Below are 20,757 nucleotides of genomic sequence, written 5' to 3'. Positions count from 1 at the left end.
CAGTTTCCTTGAGAGCAGGGAGCCCAACATGGGGCTCGATCCCAGGACCACAACCTGAGCTGAAGACAGACGCTTCACCCGCTGAGCCACCCAGGCGCCCCTGCTATAAACATTCTTATATAGGTTTTTGTGTGAACATAAGTTTCATTTCATTTTATTTTATTATTTTTTAAAGATTTTATTTACTTATTTGACAGAGACACAGCGAGAGAGGGAACATGAGCAGGGGGAGTGGGGGAGGGAGAAGCAGGCTTCCCGCTGAGCAGGGAGCCCGATGCGGGGCTCGATCCCAGGACTCTGGGATCATGACCTGAGCCGAAGGCAGATGTTTAACGACTGAGCCACCCAGGCGCCCCTATCAGGTTTTTTTTTTTCTTGGGAGGGGCAGAGGGAGGGGAAGAGAGAATCTTAAGCAGGGCGTGGAGCCCAGTGCGGGGCTGGATCGTTGCGGGGCTGGATCGTTGCGGGGCTGGATCGCATAACCCTGAGATGATGACCTGAGCCAAAATCAAGAATTGGAAGCTTAACCGACTGAGCCACCCAGACACCCTTTAATTTATCGATTTTTTTTAATGGGTTGAGCTTTTGATGTCATATCTAAGAGTGGGGGAGGGGCAGAGGGAGAGAATCTTCAAGCAGAGCACGGAGCCCAATTTGTGGTGGGGGGGAGTGGCTCGATCCCACGACCCATGAGATCACGACCTGAGCCAAAACCAAGAGTCGGAGGCTTAACCGACTGAGCTACCTAGGCACCCTTGAGTTAATTTTTATACAGTGTGCATGTTGCAGATTGAGGTTTATATTTCTGCATAATTGTGTCTAATTATCCCAGTACTGTTTATTTGAAAAGATTGTTCTTTCTCCATTGAATAGCCTTTGTATCTGTTTCAAAACTTAACTGGTCATATACATGTGTGGGTCTTTTTCTGGATCTCCATCAATCTCATTGTCTGTTTTCCAGCACCACATTGTCTCGATTTATGTAACTTTATCAGTAAGTCTTGAAACCAGATAGTGTGAATGCCTCAACTTTATTTTTTTTTAAATTGCTCTTATTCTATCTAGTTCCTTTGCTTTCCATATAAATTTCTGAATCAGCGTATCAGTTTCTACCCAGAAAAAAAAATCCTTTTAGGATGTTGATTGGAGTCATTTTAATCTATAGATTATTTTAGAGAGAATTAACATCTTAGTGCTGAGACTCTTAATTCATGAACTACTGTATCTTTCTCTTTATCTGGGTCATCTTTGGTTTTCTTCATCAGTGTTTTGGGGTTTTCAGCATATAAATATTGCACACATTTGCACCTGAGGCTTTCAGGTTGTTTGATGCTATTGTGAGGGCACTTTTTTAAACTTCAGTTTCCAGTTGTTCACTGCTACTGTATAGAGATATGTATACAATATTTGTGTATATATATATCTTAAAGATTTTATTTATTTGACAGATAGCGAGAGCAGGAACACAAGCAGGGGGAGTGGGAGAGGGAGAAGCAGGCTTCCCACTGAGCAGGGACCCCGATGCGGGGCTTGATCCCAGGACCCTGGGATCATGACCTGAGCCGAAGGCAGATGCTTAACAACTGAGCCACCCAGGCGCCCCCAATATTTGTATATTGACCTTGTATCTTGCATCACATCTTTTTTATCCATTCGTCAGTGGACACTTGGGTTGCTTCCATAATTTGGCTATTGTAAATAATGCTACAGTAAATATAGGGGTGCATGTGTCTTTTTCAATTAGTGTTTTAGTTTTTTTAAGTAAATATCCAGTAGTGGAATTACTGAATCTTAAGGTAGCTCTATTTTTAATTTTTTGAGGAACCTCCATGCTGTTTTCACAATGGCTGCACCAGTTTGCATTTCCATCAACTCCACATCCTTACCAACACCTGTTATTTCTTGTGTTTTTTATTTTAAATATTCTGATAGGTGTGAGGTGATACCTCATTGTGGTTTTGATTTGCATTTCCCTGGTGATGAGTGAGGTTGAGCATCTTTTCATGTGTCTGTTGGCCATCTGGATATGGCACTGATTTTTGAATATTGATCCAGCCTTGCATTCCTGGGGTAAATCCCACTTGGTCAGGTTGTGCTATCCTTTGTGTGTATTGGTGGGTTTGGTTTGCTGGTATATTATTGGGGATTTTTGAGTGCACATGATGGCTGTTGGTGTGCTGTTTTCTCGTACTGTCTTTGTCTGGTATCAGGGTGATGTTAGTCTCATAAAATGAGTTTAGATGTGTTTCCCTTTTGTGTTTCCTAGAAGATATTATGCAGATATTGTTTTTTCCTTAACATTTAGTAATTCACTAGTGAAATATCTTTTCATTTTTTTCTCTTTAATTCAATCCAGTTTTTCAATCAGAAATAGGTAATCTGTATGTTTTTAAGCCTAACAGGTTGTTGATCCTCATTGTACATACTTGCAGATTTACCTGGTTGCCTCACTGGATAGGGTGGTGGGCTTCAAATTTGACTAACAACAGTTCTCTCAAAAATGTCTTCTGAGTGGTGTTAGGTTCTGTGGTGCTTTTGGCACTGAGCTGGGTGTGGGAGAGGTCTCCAAAGAGGTCTGTCCTGTCCTTGCCTCTCCTTCAGGGACGGGGGTCAGATGCCTCATCGTGGCTCTGCACCTACCACGAGAGCCAGACTCCCAGCACCAGCTGCACAGGCTCTAGCAGGAGGTTGAAGAGGCTTCTCTGGGCTGGCGTGGGACTGCCCCCACCATTGGGGGTTGGAATCACCCACCCTACAAACGAGATTGTCAAGTCCCATCGATCTAGGACTGCCGTCAGTGAGGAGGAAGGAGTCAGTAGTATGCCCCAGAGTCCCCTGGAGCTGACGGAGACCACGAGACTTGGGATCGGGGCAGGGCCTCTGCGCGGAGGGCCCCACACTGAGGAACCACTGGTGTAGACGCTGCGGCTCCCCTCCTCTGACACGTCCAGCAGGAAAAGGGAGGGTGAGGTGATGCTGAGGAGCTACAGCTTTAAGAGTCCCCCACAGGCTTTTCCAGTCCTGACAGAGCAGGGAAGCCCAGAGAGCCATCCCTGACGCAGGCTCTTTCCTCTGAAGGTTCTGTCTCTGGACACGAACATCACAAACCAGGTGAACAAGTTGAACCGGGACCTGCTTCGCCTGGTGGACGTGGGCGAGTTCTCGGAGGAGGCCCAGTTCCGAGACCCCTGTCGTTCCTACGTGCTTCCTGAGGTCATATGCCGCAGCTGTAACTTCTGCCGGGACCTGGACCTGTGCAGAGAATCCTCCTTCTCTCAGGTGGGCGGCTGCCGAGTTAGGGATAATCCTAACCCTCACAGCGCCGGGTCCTTGTGGCCACTGGGTCCTCGCGGCGGAGTCAGGACGGAGGGGCTACAGCGCCCCCTCTTGAGCCCCCCTGCGAGTTCTGATGTAAAAGGCACTCTGTGCCGCGTACCAGAGCGGTGTCCTCGTAAACACGCCTGGCGGTGACCTCAGTGTGGGCCAGCAGCCCCCACCTTCCCTGCTCGCGCCACCTCGTCCCTCCCCAGCCCTGGGGGAGGCTGAGCAGAGGCTGAGCAGAGAACTGACGGGCCCCCTCCTCCTCTGCCTAGGACGGGGCTGTGCTGGCTCAGTGGCTCTGCTCCAACTGTCAGATTGCCTATGACACATCAGTCATCGAGATGGCTCTGGTGGAAGCCCTGCAGAAGAAACTGATGGCCTTCACCCTGCAGGACCTGGTGAGCAGTGGGCCTGGCACTGGGGACTGCCCTCCAGTGGGCAGAGGCCTTCTGGGTAAGCGATTGGCACCCAGGAGAAGCTACGGGTGTGCACACTTGTCAAGTCATGACCTGGTCCTCTGAGGTGACCACCCCTTGGTTCAGGCGTCGTCCTTTTGACTCATTCTTACAGCATCTCTGGGGTTCCTACGGGGACCAGGTGCTGGCCTCACGGATCTTTCATTGTAGTGAGAGGGGATAGACCGTGAGCAGACAATGTGTAAGTCACGGTGAGCGTAAAGAGAATGGACGGGGGAGAGAGAGACAGGGAAGTTTTCAGCATTGGATGGAGGGATGTTCCCACTGAGCGGGGACATCTGAGCAGAGATCTGAGGAGCTGTGATGGAGTGGGGAGACCCGAGGACGGAGCAGGGGTGAGGAGCTCCCAGGACTCAAGAGTCAAGGGTGCAGTGCTCACACCGAGGGTGTTAGGAAGCACCTGGCATGTTTGGATAGATCCTGTTGCAGAGTCTCGCATTTTATTCATAGTTGAGCTGAAGGCCATGGCAGTGGAAGGCAGGGAGGGCCGGTCGAGTGAATGTGCTCAGCGGCTGACCACTGCTGGCCGCGACTGGCCTGGGCAGGGGAGACTCCTGACCAGGGCTGCTCCTCGTTGCAGATCTGCCTGAAGTGCCGGGGCGTGAAGGAGACCAACATGCCCGTGTACTGCCGCTGTGCGGGGGGCTTTGCCCTCACCATCCACACCAAGGTGGGGCTCCCACAGCCAGCCAGCCCTGCTGCCCTTTCCCGTCTGCCCACATCTGCTTCTACACCTACACGCTGGGGCCTCCTCTGGAACCGGGTCTCACTGTGACTTCTCATTTCTGCAGGTCTTCATGGAGCAGATTGGAATCTTCCGGAACATTGCCCAGCACTATGGCATGTCATACCTCATGGAGACCCTGGAGTGGCTGCTGCAGAAGAACCCTCAGCTGGGCCATTAGCAACTTGAGCAGCGTCCCCCTTCTCTGCCCTGACCTCCCAAACTTGTGGCCATGTCCAGGACGGAGCAGCAGGGAACACCAGCCTCAGGGAGCTTCGGGGAGCGGTCACGGGGCCCAGGAGAGAACTTACCTCTGGGTTCCCTGGATCCCCAGCTGTGGTCAGGGCAGCCCACTCTGGGCCTGAGCAGTGTTCCCAGGGAGGGGCCCCAGGACTGTGTTTTGCTGACTAAACAGCCCTCCCTGCTGCTCAGGGGGGTCTCTGGGCAGAGTTCCTGAGGGTAGCCTAGTGGGAGTTTGCGCCCCTGGTTTTTGATCACTTGTTACCACAGAGAACACGTCCGATAGCTTGACACCAGCAGGATTTGGACCATTTCCAGGGAATCCAGAGCTGAACCCCGTGGGGACCTGGGCGTCTTTCACACAATGAGTTCCCGGGACTTGGGCTTCTTGTCTGGAAACTTCTTGGTCAGAGTAGGGTCTGCAGGGGTGGGGGCTCCCATGACAACAGTCCTCCTGTCTGCAGCAGCGAGACTGGAATCCGGGGTGTGGCGCCCCTGCCCGCTGACCCACCTGTGCTGTGAGGAGCCCCCCCCGGGTACATGTGCTGGTCTCAGTGGCGGGGAGCCCGAGGCCCAGGGGAGGGACAGTGCACACCATCTGTCAGACTCTCACGTCGTGTCTTGTGCCTGGGTTTGAGGAAAACATTTCTTCATGTGCAAGGTTTTAGGTTTTTCCCTTCGGTTCGGAGGGGTCTACGTCTTGGGGAGAGACAGAAACAGCATCAGCAGCTTTGTTGGGGTTGCGTGGTTCTGTTCTGGCTGCTCAGTGTCAGGGATTGGTCCAAGCCTTCTGACCCTGGTGGGGCCTGCCCGACCTCCAAAGGCCAAGCGGGGCATGCAAGCCCTGGGCCTGCTGCCCTCACCTGCCCATGGCAGAGCTGGTTAGAGCTGTGGCCTCCTTAACGCTGGATGCCTGCCACCAGTGTATTCGGAGCTGGGTGAGGCCAGAGAGGTGGGGCCTGGCCCTTAGCTCTCCCTGCAGGTTGGGCTGGGCAAGGGGAGAGGCCCAGGCCGTGGGGGGCCTGCCTTTCAGTAATCTCGGGAAAACTGCTGAGCAGCTGCTTCCGCTGTTCTGTTGGCAGCCCCAGAAGACCGACTCCACACTTGGTTTCTAACTAAATGGGACTGGAAGCAGAAAAAGAACGGCAGAGTTGGTAAGGCGACAGCAGACCCCAAATGGGCAGCCTCAGGGGAAGCCCTGTCCGCCGCTGTGGGCTCTGGAGCCTGGCTTAAATTCATCCTTGTTGCCTAACTTCTCAGTATTATACTGTGAACTTCATTTTATTCTTTGAATTTTACATTTTTTGAGATTTTTAAGTGTGTATGTGCGAGGTGTCTCAGTCTCTACACAGATGGAAGGAGGAGTAGCTAACATCGGTCCAGCTGGGTGCGTTGGCCCCTGGGTACTGAAATTTGGGTGTGTCTAGGCCCCGTGGCCACGAGAAACCCAACACTGGCTGGAAGGTGGTTAGAGCCTGCATCAGCCCCCAGATGGAGATCAAATCAAATTAGGGCTGGGTGGGGGAGGAGGGGGCTGACCAGGCTTCCTGGAAGTGGAGCTGGAGAAGTCCCAGAGGGGGGTGGGGTGAGGCTGAGGGCCTGCACACCCACCCCCACCCCCAGTCCCTGCAGCAGGGTGGCTCCTGCAGAGGCCAGCTTAGGGCCTGGGGCATTTGGGGCAGCTGAGGGCCCCAGGGTCACTCTCCTGCTTGGGAATGGGAAACCTGAACCCCTGGCCATGGTCCTTGAGCTGCAGTCCAGCCCCAACTGGAAAAGCCAGTTTCTCCAAAACTAGAGCTGGATGTCAGCAAGCCAGGCATCTAGGATGTTGCAGGCCCTTCGGTGACAGTGGGGTCCTCACCCCAGGAATGGGAGGGTCTGCAGAGGGGGCTGGGTGGGGGCTTCTCAGGTGTGTGTTATTGCTGGCCTAGGTGGGTGTGGGCAGGTGGGAGGGCCAGCTCTGGCCACCTGCCAGTGTCACTTGGACTTGGGGACTCGGGAGTTGGGCAGGGTCTGAGCCCTCACTGGACCTTGGAAGTGGTGGGATCCTAGCCAAGGTGATCTGTGCAAAGCATGCCCGTGCTGCCTCAGACCTGTGTTCGCCATCCCCATTGCTAGGGAAACCACTGTCCAGCCAAGTTCTGGCAACCCCTCAAGGGGGGGGCCTGGCCAGACAGGCACCAGGCGGAGTCGCTGGATGTAATGACCAGTGTGGCATCTCTGGGCGTGCTAGCCAATTATCTGCAGGCCTGACCTGCTGGTGCCGGCCTGTGCACCTCCTAACCTGGCCCTGCCCTGTCCATCCCCATCCCCAGCACCGAATTCCTGCCCTGCCCACCCTGTTGTAAGTGGGGGCTGGGATGCTCGCACAGGTTTGGAGCAAGAGCCAGTGTTTTCCTTAGTACGACTCTCCTCACCTGCCCTCTGGCTCCGCTTCTCCAGAGTCCCCATCCTGTCCCATATTTTGAGGCTTAGGTTTGGGGTGACACCCCCACCCCCAGGAAGCTGGTAAGCAAGCTAACTGCAGGGCAGGTGCTGGGACAAGTTGAGTTCCTCATGCACTGTCAGTCTCTGCCCACCCCCATGGCCCCCCTGGTCAGATGTCACCATGACCTGGCTGGACATGGGGGTAGACATGCCTGTGCAAACTCCGCACCCAGGCTGGTTAGAGGGGAGACAGGACCAAGGGCGCCCATAGCTCCCACATGCAAGGACCCTCCTACATGTTTGTCTTCAGGGCCTCCAGATGCTTTTCCTGAAAAATGAGGCCAGAGGTTCTGGTCACACGTTTATTGGATTCTGGATATGTGGTTTCTTGCTATGAAGCAAGCAAGGGGTGTGGGCGGGGAGGGGTGAGACGCTGGGGAGGAGGCAGGAATCTGCCCCTCCCTCCCTTCAGACCTGGGGGAAGTTGGGGGGCCAGCCAGGGTCAGGGTGCCACCCACTTTGTGTCGGCCCATTGCCCGGTTGCACGGGGGTCTTGTGGTTCCCAGGTTCTCACAGTGTTGAGGTGCGAGGGCAGGGTCCCAGGTGCACTGTGCAGGTGTCCGTGGGCTGCCAGGGGAGCTGGGGCTCGGTCTCTTGGGACCACAGACTTAAGGGCCCTACCAGGCAGAGCCTTTGAGACAACATGATGGAAGGTGTGTGGTGGGCTCAGAGCTGGGCCAAGCCTCGGGGGTCTGTGAGTGTGGAGTCCTGCCGGGAAGGTTCGGAGGTGGACAGCTCTGGTTCTGCAGTCTGCTCAGGAGGGTCCACCATCTGCTCGGATGGGGCAGAGGTGGGGCAAAGCCATGGGGGCGGGGCAGCCAGAGCTTGGCCTGCCTGGCCTGGGTCTGCAGAGCAGGGATGGGGTGGGGGAGGGGCCTGGCCCAACACAAGAGCCAGAGTCACAGGCCAGCTACCAGGGGAGCGTCTCGGCGTGCACACCTTGTCAAATTTCTTATGGCTGTACACCTTGTTTTTGTTCATAAATGTCAGCAAGATCCAGTCACACAGGAAGGAGCCCTGGGCCGGCAAGACCCACATGTAAGGGCCTAGAAGACACCACCCCTCCCGCTCCCACTACCAAGGACCCCCCCCCCCCCCGCCCAGTGCCCAGCATGCATTTCCTTACCACCCCAATGGAGGTCAGTGCTGTGGCCAGATTAATGATGGTGGGAATCAGGCTGAACTTCCCTGCCTTGGGAGGGGAGGCGGCCTTAGATGGTTGCCGGGCCTGGGGCAAGTGGGGCTCAAGGGAGGGTGGGGGAGGTGGGGCTGTGCCAGCCCAGCCCTGGGCCTGCCTGAATCCTTGGTAGGCAGAGCAGGCTGGTTTACCTGTCCATGCACGATGACGTCAATGCGGATCCCATAGGCCTTGATGAGTGTGCGGGTGGTGCTGCTGTTTATCTTGTAGTATTTGGCAAACCTGGGTAAGAATGACTGGAGCGTGGTGGTGGGTGCTCACCCATCACCCAAGATGGGACGCTCCAAAACTCCACCAACCCCGGGGCCCTTGAACTTTTGAGTGCCTGCCCTGTCGTTTTGGAGCCCCCACAGCCAGGGCAGACGAGAACCCAGGCATCCCAAGGCCAAGGTACCTGAAGTTGTAACCAGATGAGGCTGGGACGTGCTTGGGGTCAAGCCTCCGGAAGGAGTACTTGGGATTGCACTTTGACGCTGACAGGTCCAGGTCACAGTCCCAGTTGATGATGACCCCAATGACGCCACCCTGCCCGGAGTAGGCGCAGAGATGGGTGTCAGGGAGGGCACACAGAGGACCCTCGAGGGCCGTGGGGTCCTGCCCTGAGACTGCATATGGGGTGCTCATCTCGGGGCACCTGGGACAGCTCCGGGCTGAGAGCTGGGGTGCTTGGGGAGTGCCCTGCTTCTGAAGCATGAGGGGACACTGGTGGCCAGCTGTGTGACCAGGAGTTAATAATTTAGCAGGAGCCATGCATGCCCAGATGGGTTGGCCGATCGTGTTTCTCCTTCATCTGCCTGAAGAGGGCCAGGGTTGGCCAAGACTGCAAAGGGGGTTGGCAGACCCTTCGTCTGCAAGTAGGGGCCAGCATCTGAAAGGAGAGCTGACTCCCCCACTGTCCCTCGGCTGCCCCCTCACCGTATGTGCCAGCTCTGTGAAGTTCTCCCCTGCCTGTTCCACAATGAAGCCCAGCTTGAAAATGGGACAGTAGAGGTCAGAGACCTCGTCAAACGTGCAGCGTTTCAGGTAGCCGTCCTTCCGGTGCTCTATGTTGCCCCTGCGGACAGGGCCCAGCAACGTCAGTGCTCTGTAGCCACCAACAGCATGCTCCCTGGAGGTAGCTCCCATCCCTAGCTCACTGTCACCATACCCTAGCGGCTCTTACTTGGAGAACTGGAATTTAGGGTAGTGGATGCTGTTCTTGATGAGGATGGTGAAATTTGGGGCCATCTTGCCGAGAAATTGGCTGAGGAGGCACAGACTGGATGTGTTTAGTCTTCCCGCCCCAGTCCCCCTCCCCAGCACATCCCAGCTCTGCTCAGTGAGGAGAGAAAGGAGGGAAACAGTCGTGCTGGGATGTCAGCGGGGGCCCAGGTAGGTGGGGTCACCGGGGGAGCACACCTGACAGAGGCCCCATCTTCCACCGGGCACCAGCCCGACACCTCGCAGGTCTTGGCTGAGCCTTGGTAGTAGGGCACGCAGCGCCCGGTCCGCAGGCCTGCGGGCAGACGTGCGCTCAGGGGGCGAGGAGCGCAGTCCCGTCCCACCCCCGGCTGGCGTGCACTGACCGTTTCCCAGCATGTCCAGCTGCCCGGCCACGCAGTCCTTGTCTGAGTCACAGGTGGCGTTGCTGACCCTCATACTCTAGGGAGGAACCGGCTTGGTCAGAAGCCCCACACCTTCTGGGGCAGGCACAGCTGGGTCCCCTCCCTCCGCCCCAGCTCTGCCCTCCACCTGGCCTCACCTCTGGGCAGGTTCCGAGGGTCTGGGAGGGTGTGACCTCAATCCTGGTGATGATGCTGAACACGCTGCCTCCCTGGGCTCAGAAAGAGGGGACGGTCGGCCAAGGCGGGCAGCGCAGACACCCCTCGCTCCTTCCCGGGGGCGCGCGGGGCGGGCAGGCGCACCTCGGGGGGCTTCACGTACTCCTCCACGTCCCACACTTTGTGTTCGGAGAAGGTGATGCCCTTGACCTTGGTGATGACGGAGCTCTCGGGGCCCGTCTCGCTGTCCTGGTAACTCTTCTGCACGATGAACACGTACCTGCGGGACGGGCAGGGCCGCTCTGGAGGCGACCCGGGACCCTCCCCCGCCGCTCCCCGTGGCTCCGGGCCCCGGCGCCCCCGCGCCCCCGGCCCAGCCGCACCCACCACACGAAGTAGAGCAGGATGAGCAGCTGCACCGCGCGGTACACGACGCCCAGGCGCCGGTTCTTCACCACGATCACCTTGGGCGTCTCGTAGTCCCAGAACGCCGACCAGCAGCCCCGGGCCAGAAGCCTGGCCGCGTCCGCCCTCGCGGGGGGCTTGGGCTCGGCGGCAGCCATGGCCCAGAGCTCCGCCAGGGGCGCGACGCGGCGCGCACCCTGCGGACTAGGGGCGCGGACAGGGGCGCCCCGCGGCACCGCCCCGGGGCGTGGCCTGGCGCGCCCCGCCCCGCCCCCACCCCGCCGGGGCCGGGGTCTGGAGCGCGCGGGGGCGCAGCTGGCACGTGCCGCCAGATGGGCCAGGTGCTGGCAGAGCTGAGGCGGCAGCCTGCGCCCCACCGCGCCCGCGGAGGGCCCGAGGATGCACCGGGCCCGCACGTCCCTGGGGAGGATACAGAGCCACCGGGGGACTTGGTTGAGATGCGGGTGGAGGACGCGGCCAGGCTCCGCCGATCTCCTCGCGTCTCCAGCGGCGTCTGACCGCGGCGCGCGCCCAACCCTAACGGCCGTCCCTGTTTGATACAGTTTTCCCAGCTTTATTGAGATACAATTGACTTATAACGTGGTGTGCATGGTGTGAGTTTAAGGTGTACGAGGAGGTGATTTCCGAAGGGCAGTCCTTGATGCCTGCCCCGCTGCTCAGCAAGGACACCCTCCCGGCCGGGTTCACGCAAACCCTGGGGCCCTTGCTTTGCCCAAACAGCCCCTTTGCTGGGTCTAGGGACGCGCTCGGAGCCACTCAGCTCGAGCCCCCTCCTCCGCCCGATCGCCCAGCCCTCGCGTCTGTCCTGGACTTCAGCTAGGGCTCCCAACTCTGCTTTTATCCACTTCCAATCCATTTCTGTTTTCTTTGCAAACCAAAGTTGTATTTTTCCGTAAGACTTTTTTTTTTTTTTAAAGATTATTTATTTATTTGAGAGAGAGAGACAGAGCATGAGGCGGGGAGGGGCAGAGGTAGAAGCAGACTCCCTGCCGATCAGGGAGCCGGATGTGGGACTCGATCCCGGGACTCCAGGTTCCTGACCTGAGCTGAAGGCAGTCGCTTAACCGACTGAGCCACCCAGGCGCCCCTTCCTTTAGACTTTTTATATCTACACCCCATTTCATTATTTTGGAGCAAATCCCAGACATCATAGTATTTCACAAAATGATAAATTTCTTACACCTTTATTTAGGTAAAATTCACTTAGCATCTAATTAACCATTTTAATGAACAGACTGTTTAATGAACAATTAAACAGAGCGTTGTGCAACCACCATTATCTACTTCCAAAACATTCTTATCATCCCCAAATAAACTCCCTGTTTTCTCCTCCTCCCACCAATCTCCTTTCTGTGGATTTATCTCTTTTGGATATTTCATATAATGGAATCATACAATATTTTTCGTTTTGTGTCTGCCTTCTATCACTAGGCATAATGTTTCCAAGATCCATCCAGGTTGTAGCATGTATCGATACCTAATTACGTTTTATGGAAGAAGACTATTCCTGTGAGTGATTATTCCACAATTTATCTACTCATCTTTGGATAGACGTTTGGGTGTTTCTACCGTTTGGCTCTTGTGACTAGTGCTGTTATGAATGTTTGTGTACAAGTATTAGTTTGAACACCTGTTTAAAATTCTTTGGGTATATAGGAGTGGAGTTTCTGGGTCACATGGTAATTCTGTGTTTCACTTTTTTTTTTTTAAGATTTTTATTTATTTATTTAACAGAGAGAGAGAGCACAAGTAGGCAGAGCGGCAGACAGAGGGAGAGGGAGAAGCAGGCTCTCTGCCAAGCAGGGAGCCCGATGCAGGGCTCGATCCCAGGACCCTGGGATCACGACCCGAGGTGAAGGCAGCTGCTTAACCGACTGAGTCACCCAGGCGCCCCTGTGTTTCACTTTTTGGGAAATCCCTATACGGTTTTCCAAGCAGCTGAACCACTTTCATTCCAATCAGCAGTGTATGAGGGTTCTAATCTCTGCGCATCCCGGCCAAGATTTGTTAGTTTCAGCTCATTTACTCATTGCCATTCTAGTGGGGGAAGTGGTATAACTTGTTTGGATAAATGTCTATTTAGGGGCGCCTGGGTGGCTCAGTTGTTAAGCATCTGCCTTCGGCTTAGGTCATGATCCCAGAGTCCTGGGATCGAGCCCAGCATCGGGTTCCCTGCTCAGTGGGGAGTCTGCTTCTCCCTCTCCCACTCCCCCTACTTTTGTTCCCTCTCTTGCTGTGTCTCTCCCTGTCAAATAAATAACTAAAATCTTTTTTAAAAATGTCTATTTAATCTTTTGCCGATTTTAAAATTAGGTTTGCCTTTTTGTTGTTGGTTTGTAACAATTCTCTATATATTCTGAATACTAGGCCCTTGTCAGATTTTTCTCCCATTGCAGGTTATCTTTTCACTGTCTTGGTAATATCTTTTGATGCACAAAAGTCTTTAATTTCAATGAAATCAGTTTGCCAATTTTTTTTTTCTTTTGTTGCTTGTTCCTCTGGTGTCATTTCTAAGAATCTACTGTCTATTACTAAATCCAAATTTATCTACAGCTTCAGCACAATCCCTACCAAAGTCCCAGGTGCAGCAATGGATAAGCTGACCCTAAAATTCATATGGAAATGCAAGGGACCCAGAGCTGCCAAAATAATCTTGATAAAGAAGAGCAGGTTGGAGGACTCACACTTTCCAAGTTCAAACCTCACTACAAAGTTATAGTGATCAAGACAAGTTACTGTAGGACCCAGCAATTCCATTCTCATTTACTGACACAAGGATAGAAATGCAGACTTATGGAATTGAATTGAGAAGTGAGAAGTAAAATATAAATATGTAAAATAGAATAAAATAAATTGATTTTTGACAAGTACCAAAATAATTTAAAGGGAAAGAGTAGTCTGTCAACAAATGGTCCTGGGGAACTGGCATCCACATGCAAAAGATTGAAGTTAGACCCCCTACCTCATATCACATACGGAAACTAATTCAAAATGCATCAAGGACCTAAATGTAAAAACTAAAACATTAAAACTCTTAATAGAAAACCTGGGAGTAAACATTTGTGGCCTTAGATTTGGCAATGTATTCTTATAAATTACAACAAAGATATAAGCAAAAAAAGAAAAAAATAGATAAACTGGACTTCACCAAAATTAAAAACTTCTGTGCTTCAAAGGATGCCATTGAGAAAGAGAAAGGATACCCACAGAATGGGAGAAAATATTTGCAAATCACATATGTGATAGGGATTTGTATCTTAAAAAAAAAAACTATTGCAACTTATAACAAGATGACAAATAACAGATTTTAAAAATGGGCAAAATATCTGAATAGAAATTTTTCCAAAGAAGATACAGAAATGGCCAGTCAGTACACGAAAAAACTCTCAATATCATCAGTTGGAAGGGAGATATCACTTCATACCACCAGGAAAGACATGACAAATGTTGGCAAGGGGGGCGCCTGGGTGGCTCAGTCGTTAAGCATCTGCCTTCCACTCAGGTAATGATCCAAGAGTCCTGGGATCAAGCCCCGCATCGGGCTCCCTGCTCAGTGGGAAGCCTGCTTCTCCCTCTCCCACTCCCCCTGCTTGTGTTCCTTCTCTCACTGTGTCTCTTTCTGACAAATAAATAAATAAAATCTTAAAAAAAAAATGTTGGCAAGGATGTGGGAAAATCACACCCTTCTTACATCTGGTGAGACTGTCAAAATGGGGCAGCCACTTTGGAAAGCCACATGGCAGCATATCAAAAGGTTTGAACTTATCACAGGATCCACAATTCCACCTCTAGATAGAATATACCCCAAAGAAATGAAAACCTGTTTTCACACAGAAACTTGTACATAAATGTTCATAATATTATACATCATGGCTGAGATTAGAAACAGCCCAAATGTCTATCAAATGATGAATGAATAAATAATATGTGGTATATCCATACAATGGGATAGAATTCTGCAATAAATGGAAAAAAGTACCTTATATGTTCCATACATTACAACGTAGGTGAACCTAGAAAACATTATGCTAAGTGAAAGAAGCTAGTCCCTGAAGGCCATCTGTTATATAAGTCCATTTATATAAAATCTCCAAAACAGGGCGCCTGGGTGGCTCAGTCGTTAAGCGTCTGCCTTCAGCTCAGGTCATGATCCCAGGGTCCTGGGATCCAGCCCCGCATCGGGCTCCCTGCTCGGCGGGAAGCCTGCTTCTCCCTCTCCCACTCCCCCTGCTTGTGTTCCCTCTCTCGCTGTGTATCTCTCTGTCAAATAAATAAATAAAATCTTTAAAAAAAAAAAATCTCCAAAACAGGTCAATCCACCGAGAGGGAAAGCAGATTAGTGGTGCCAGGGGATGGGTGAAGGGGGCGGGTCCTGGTGCTGCCTGGGTGCTGGGTGGGATGAGCCACTGCACCCTGTGGCCTGTGGCCTGGAGATGACAGAAACCCTGCCCTGGGGTGTTGCCCTGTCCCCGGGCCTGCAGATGCTGGAGTTGGCAGAGAGGGTCTCTGTGTCTTAGAGGGGAGGGGCTGGTCAGTCTGTCCACCATGGGTTACAGGAGCACAGAGCACATGGCTTTCCCACTGGCCAGGGGCTGGTCACTGCATGTATCCGATGCAGTGACCAGCATGATCCCACCAACTGGGAGGGGCACACGTCCTCGCTCAACATCTGGCACACTGACCCCACCAACAGAAGCTTCAACCAGATGCAATGCTGTGTGCTTAGGGTATTACAAACTCTTCTGGATCCCATCATGATTCAGGTAGGTGAGCTGAAAGAGAACAGCTTGTCCAGGAGACCAAGTGGAGGGAACACCACCAACTCAGAGCAAAGCACTGGGCAGGGCGGGAGGGGGGGAGGCGGTCCAGAGCAAGAGGTCAGTTGGGGTGTGCAGGATGGTCGGGAGCCTGGGCACAGGGTTCAAGAAAGAGAAGACAAGAAGTGATGAATAACTGAAGAAAATGATCTGATTTGAGCAAAGACTTGCGTCTGCAGGTGGGTATGGCTTGTTGGGTCCAGGCACGAAGATTTTTAGGAAATGTGCCTGAACAGTCTGGGAGAGACGGTTGAATTCCAGTGATGAAGACAGACGAACAGAAAGAGCATGTCCAAGCTGCAGGTCACCTCCCTGCTGGCGAGGCTCGACCCTGGCAGCCGTGAGCGCATTTTGTCTTCTGCATGCATGCAGTGGGTCTTCCTTCTCTTTTCTCGGAAGAAAAGGTGTACTATATAATCTTGCATTTGTCCCAGAATTTATTGATTTCTGTTCTTGAGATGAGTCTCCTGCCCTGGGTCATTAGGATGCACAACAAGCTGCAAGGAGAGTACGAGGGCCCCTGGGAAGGTTCCAGTTACTAGAACAAATTCAGTGTGGAGTCTATGTTTGATTAGGTTCGGGAGACTCCGTACACTTACTGGGAAGTTTATATGAGGTGTCCGGAAGTCTGCTGGAAAGAAAATGAAGAAATCAAATGGGAGCGGCTGGCTGGCTCGGTGAGTAGAGCATGTGACTCTTGATCCTGAGCTTGTGAGTTCAAGCCCCACGTTGCGCTTAATTAAAAAAAAAAAAAAAGGAATGAAAGAAAAGAAAAAAAACCTGTTTAATGAAAAAAATAAATAAAATGAAACACTTAATGCAAACTCCCTAGGCTGGTAGAAAACCAGTGTGGACCCTAGTCATGGAACTTGTAAGGACAGTCAGTGTCCATTAAAACTTATAATTTGCATAATGCTTTAAAATTTATTTATTTATTTATTTGAGAGAGAGAGAGAGAGCATGTGAAGGGGGGAAGGGCAGAGGGAGAAGTAGGCTCCCACTGAGCAGGTGTGGGGCTCGATCCCAGGACTCCGGGACCATGACCTGAGCCAAAGGCAGTCGCTTAACCAACTAAGCCACCCAGACGCCCCTCATAATAGTTTTTCAAGTGAAAAAGTTTACAAGTGAAAATTTACAAGTGAAAAAATTAAGTTATTCAATTGAATTCTAAAACCTTTGGTTAACAGGAAATATTACTCTATGGTAAGAATAGAATAAAAATATCTATAACAATGTAAAAACAACCAAGTTATAAGTAAAAGTTCAAAATAAAATAAAAGCAAAAATAGATTTCCTTTTCTAAACAACTTTATTGAGATCAAATTCACATGCCATATGATTTACCCATTTGGAGTGTGGAACTCATTGTTTCTAGTATCCTCACAGGGTTGTGCAAACGTCACAATCTGACTTTAGAAAGTTGGCCGCCCCTAACAGAAGCCCCAGACCCATCACAGCCCCCCGACCCCCAGCTGCGCCTGGACCCGCCCCCCGGACCCCCTGGACCCCGCGCGTTCCTGCGTCTTTACCACGCCCTCGCGCGCGGCCCGGCTGCCTGGGGCTCCGTCCGCACCCGCGCTGCCGGGCTCCGGGCTGGGGCGCAGAGCCGCTCCGACCCTGCGGGGACTCGGACCCGAGAGAGAACCGCCTCCTGCGCGCGGCCAACCCACAGGGCCTGAGAGAGGATAGGGACAAACGGCCCTTTCAGGCCCCTGAGTTTGGGGCGCGTTGTTAGGCTGCGCGGAGGCGGGCTCGTGGCGCCCCAGTCCCTCTGGGTTCCTGCTCCAGCCCCGACCCTGACCCGCGTCTCCCGCAGCCCCTGCCACGTCCCGGAGCCCCTCCGGAGCCGCTGCGGGGCGGGCTCTCCCGGCCTGAGCCTCCCACCCGGGGCCTCCTGTCCTCCGCTCGCTAGCCGCGTTCTCCCTCCAGCTCCCGGGACCCCCACCTCGCCCTGCAGGTATCTACCTCATTCCGCGCGTCATCTATTTGTTGACAAGACCATTTCCCAAAACAGACCAAGCACTCCTAGGTGGCGGGGGCACGCAATCCTTTCCTCTCGGAGCCTAGCGCCTAGTCAATAATGAATAAGTCAGTAAACATTTATCGGATGAACAGTGTCTGCAGAAATAAAGGACCCCCCCCCCCATGAGGACAAACGGGCCTTTTATCCAGAGCTTGGGAGTCAGCCCCCAGGTGAGATGGGCAGACCCACAGGTGGGGATGCTGGAGGCAGAGAAGGTGGTGCAGGTGCCCAGAGGGGAGTGGGGCGCGTCCCACCTGATTGGTTAGAGGGCATATTTGGCTGGTCCTGACTTGAAAGTGGGGAGAGCCCAGGGAAGCTGGGATCACTGATCCAGTGCAGGCTGTCCGACAGGTTGCTGCAGCGGCTGTGGTCAGCTTCCCCGGCTCCCGTGTGGCCCCGCCATGCCCACTTACATGCCGTCCCTCCTGCACACTGGTGAAAGGCTCTGGGTGCGGGGGGTGGAAGGTGGGGACGGGTCAGAGGTAGGAGAGGAGTTCCACTGACTTTGCCCTGGGCTCCCTTGGCCTCGGTCCTCCTGATTCTCCCTCGGGGTTGGAGTCTTTTCTGGAATTACAGCTTGGCTGGTCTCACTTCTACACAGAGGAGCAGGTGGGGCCCAGGATACAAAGGCAGGACCACTGAACACTTGGGCGCTTACCAACTGCCAGGGAGAGATTTTCTGCAAGAACTGTGCAGTCCGGCGCATGTCCCCGTGTGGTCGGCTTCTCTGTGTGGAGGTGTGCAGAGGCCTCCTGCCTGGGGCCAGGGCCCTGGTCAGGGCCATGCTGCCTTTTCTCAGAGATGGCAAAAGTTGCAGGGTGGGGAAGGCTCCAAAATATGGCAGTCACGGTTCGGGGAATAGTATATTGGGATATATAATCTTGGGCAAGGTTTGGCATCAAGCTTTTATTTGCCAGATTGAGATACTATGGAATCATACCTGATGTTGACGTTTGGAAGGAAAGACTGTGGACAGATGTCTGGTCTGAGACATTTATAAACAAATATCCAAGAAAAGAGACTCCATTTATAAAAGAATATATATTTTTAAAGATTTTATTTTTTTGAGAGAGAACGTGCACGCACAAGTTGGGGGGGTGGTAGAGGGAGAAGCAGGCTCCCCGCTGAGCAGGGAGCCTGATGCAGGACTCGATCCCAGAACCCCGAGATCATGACCTGAGCCAAAGGCAGACGTTTAACCGACTGAGCCGCCCAGGTGCCTCCATAAAAGAATATTTTAACATAAGTGGGGGTTGTGAATGCCAGTTCTTCAAGTTCAGGAACAACTCTGCCTCCAGGGCTGGTGAGGAGGGCCTGTGCCTCGGACCCCTTCCCCCCCCCGAAAACACAGGGGGAGTGGCCCCAGAACGGGATGCCGCCCAGCTCCTCAGTACAGCACGGGGAGCCCATGTGTCCACGCCCCAGGAGAGGGGCCTCAGAAGGGATGGCCCTGCCCACACCTGGGTCTGGACATCAGCCTCCAGGACGGTGAGGGACGAATGTCCGTGGCTGGCCCGCCCACCGTGTGGTATTTGTTGCGAAGCTCTAGCGGACTGCTAGAGATGTCCCGCGTGAGTGGTTAGGCAGTGTATGTGGTGTCTCAGGCTGGTCCTGAGTCGGGGAAGCTGTTGTCATCGGCCCAGGGCTCGTCATCCAGGGCCAGCGGAGAGACTGGAGTTGGCTTCTGCAGTCTGGGGGCCAGAGTTCACCTTCATGGACCGTCTGGCAATCGTCTGTTTGGATGCTCCGTCATCCAGGACCAAAAGGTGGGTCTTGGGTTGCGCCATGGAGATACTTGGCCACCCCGTGAGAGCTGTTTCTGAATGGTGTGAACAAGAGCCTGACCTCGGGGGCCTGGGGGTCTGGGAGGTGCTGGTGGGAGCCTCCAGGTGGGCGGCCTCAGTGGCCCCCAGAACATCCGGGCTGAGGCCGCCCTGGAAGGCCGTGCTCACGCCCGCCATGCGCTATGCTGGGCAGCAAGTGGGGCCCCCACACACTCACACATCGCCATCTGCCAGGAGGTGAGACCCCCACGTAGACTTTGCCACTGCTTCTCTGGAGGGGAGAATATTTAGACACCGTTACCACCCACACTGAAACAGACTGTGAAGTGCTTTTTCACAGCGAAAAGTGAAAGGGCGAAGGCTCAGCCTGTGCCTCGCCCAGCGGCTTCCCTGCTCTCTGCCTCCCTGTCTTGGTCAGTCTTGGCGACTGCAGATCAAATAGGCTCCGTTTATGCATCTCTTTGGAAACCAATTAGCAAACTTGTGAATGAAATGCTCTAGCAGTGCTTTTGTTGCGAACGAGCTACAGTTTGTTGCAGATAAACTGAAGTATAAAATGACAGAAAACCCAAAATGCAGACAGGCGGTGTATCCTGTGACTTGCAATTTTTGTTAAGTGAACTAAAAACAGAGCAAACCTCCTCTTGCCTTTCTGAGATGTCTGTGTTGCTGGATTTGTCCTTGTGGGAATTTGCATTTCACACTGCAGCACGTAATTTCGGATACTTCTGTGGAGGTGAACTGATACTGTGCTGACATGGATTGTAAGCGCTCTGGAGAAAATGCCGCCTTGGTCTTCAGACCAGTGGGCGTCCCTGTTGATGTGAGTTGAGCAGCAGGTAAACCGGAGCCGTCAGGGCCCCCTCCCTGCCCCAGCACCTCGCTCTGGCTGCAGCGTCTCCTCACCACCTTCCTGACCGGCAGCCTGCCCCCAGCCAGGCGTCCCCGGGCAGCCCTGTCCTGGCTCCACCATCCTCCACTGTCCTGCTCGGCGCTGGGGCCCTCCTCCTCCCTCTGCGTCCCCTCCAAGCACGCCGGCCACCGTGTGTCTGCCTTTCTCCCTGGAGGGATTCTGTGTTTCTAAATTCCTGGCACTCAGCACGGACCAGCCCCGTGGGGAGGACTCGTCTTGCAGTCCAGAGTGCTCCCGGCCTCGGGACCTGAGCAGTCTAGGAAGCTTGGCAAACAGAATTCCACCGTGCTTTTCAGCACAGGTGGCCCCAGTAAGGGACAAAGGGGTGAGGTGAGCATGGCTTCCCTGGAATCATCTGGAAACCAGAGGTTCAGGGGACACACAAGGGACAGTGGGAGCCCACCCTTCCCCTCACAGACAGGGAAACAAGGTCCCAGAAAGGCTCAGCTGTCCTCCCAAGACCCTGCAGCAAATAGAGGGAACCTGGGATGGGAACCCAAGACAGGTCTGAGTTTAAGGCTCGTGGGCCCTGGGTCGGGGGCTGGCAGTCCTGACGGGAGCCCTGCCAAGGGTGCAGGAAGACAAATT

General features: G+C 53.7%; 2 protein-coding genes across 5 annotated transcripts in view; one reads left to right on the top strand and one right to left on the bottom strand.

Moving 5' to 3' along the window:
- The window catches only part of POLE (DNA polymerase epsilon, catalytic subunit), a 47,351-nt gene extending 41,273 nt beyond the window's left edge, over positions 1-6,078 (top strand). For all 3 annotated transcript variants that reach the window (XM_081802496.1, XM_006745733.3, XM_081802495.1), the window contains 4 exons: positions 3,079-3,279; positions 3,594-3,719; positions 4,378-4,467; positions 4,589-6,078. In XM_081802496.1, coding sequence (XP_081658622.1) covers positions 3,079-3,279; positions 3,594-3,719; positions 4,378-4,467; positions 4,589-4,702 — 531 coding nt within the window. In that variant the 3' untranslated portion in view covers positions 4,703-6,078. The remainder of the gene's footprint in view (positions 1-3,078; positions 3,280-3,593; positions 3,720-4,377; positions 4,468-4,588) is intronic.
- A 1,476-nt stretch (positions 6,079-7,554) lies between these two features.
- Positions 7,555-10,787, bottom strand: P2RX2 (purinergic receptor P2X 2). 2 transcript variants are annotated; one of them, XM_006745739.3, is made up of 11 exons: positions 10,594-10,787; positions 10,351-10,486; positions 10,188-10,259; positions 10,012-10,087; positions 9,845-9,941; positions 9,609-9,689; positions 9,362-9,500; positions 8,841-8,971; positions 8,578-8,668; positions 8,375-8,440; positions 7,555-8,265 (listed from the first exon to the last, which is right to left on the bottom strand). In XM_006745739.3, the coding sequence occupies exons 1-11, from the start codon at positions 10,767-10,769 to the stop codon at positions 7,915-7,917; spliced, it is 1,416 nt and encodes a 471-aa protein (XP_006745802.1). In that variant the 5' UTR covers positions 10,770-10,787; the 3' UTR covers positions 7,555-7,914. The 2 variants fall into 2 exon arrangements, with proteins under 2 accessions (XP_006745802.1, XP_030897707.1); XM_031041847.2 differs by lacking the exons at positions 10,012-10,087; positions 10,188-10,259 and having other exon boundaries at positions 10,662-10,787.
- Between the last annotated feature and the right edge of the window lie 9,970 nt (positions 10,788-20,757).

The sequence above is a fragment of the Leptonychotes weddellii genome, chromosome 13 (assembly GCF_054177405.1).
Source record: "Leptonychotes weddellii isolate Sample4059 chromosome 13, ASM5417740v2, whole genome shotgun sequence".
Lineage (NCBI taxonomy): Eukaryota > Metazoa > Chordata > Mammalia > Carnivora > Phocidae > Leptonychotes > Leptonychotes weddellii.
This window is presented reverse-complemented; position numbering and strand designations above follow the sequence as displayed.

Excerpts from the sequence above, each read along its gene's own strand:
- P2RX2 (XM_006745739.3), bottom strand. The coding sequence starts at position 10,769 with ATGGCTGCCGCCGAGCCCAAGCCCCCCGCGAGGGCGGACGCGGCCAGG. Across the intron at positions 8,669-8,840 it reads TCATCTGGTTACAACTTCAG|GTTTGCCAAATACTACAAGA; the intron begins GTACCTTGGCCT and ends ATTCTTACCCAG. Across the intron at positions 8,441-8,577 it reads ACGTCATCGTGCATGGACAG|GCAGGGAAGTTCAGCCTGAT; the intron begins GTAAACCAGCCT and ends TCCCCTCCCAAG.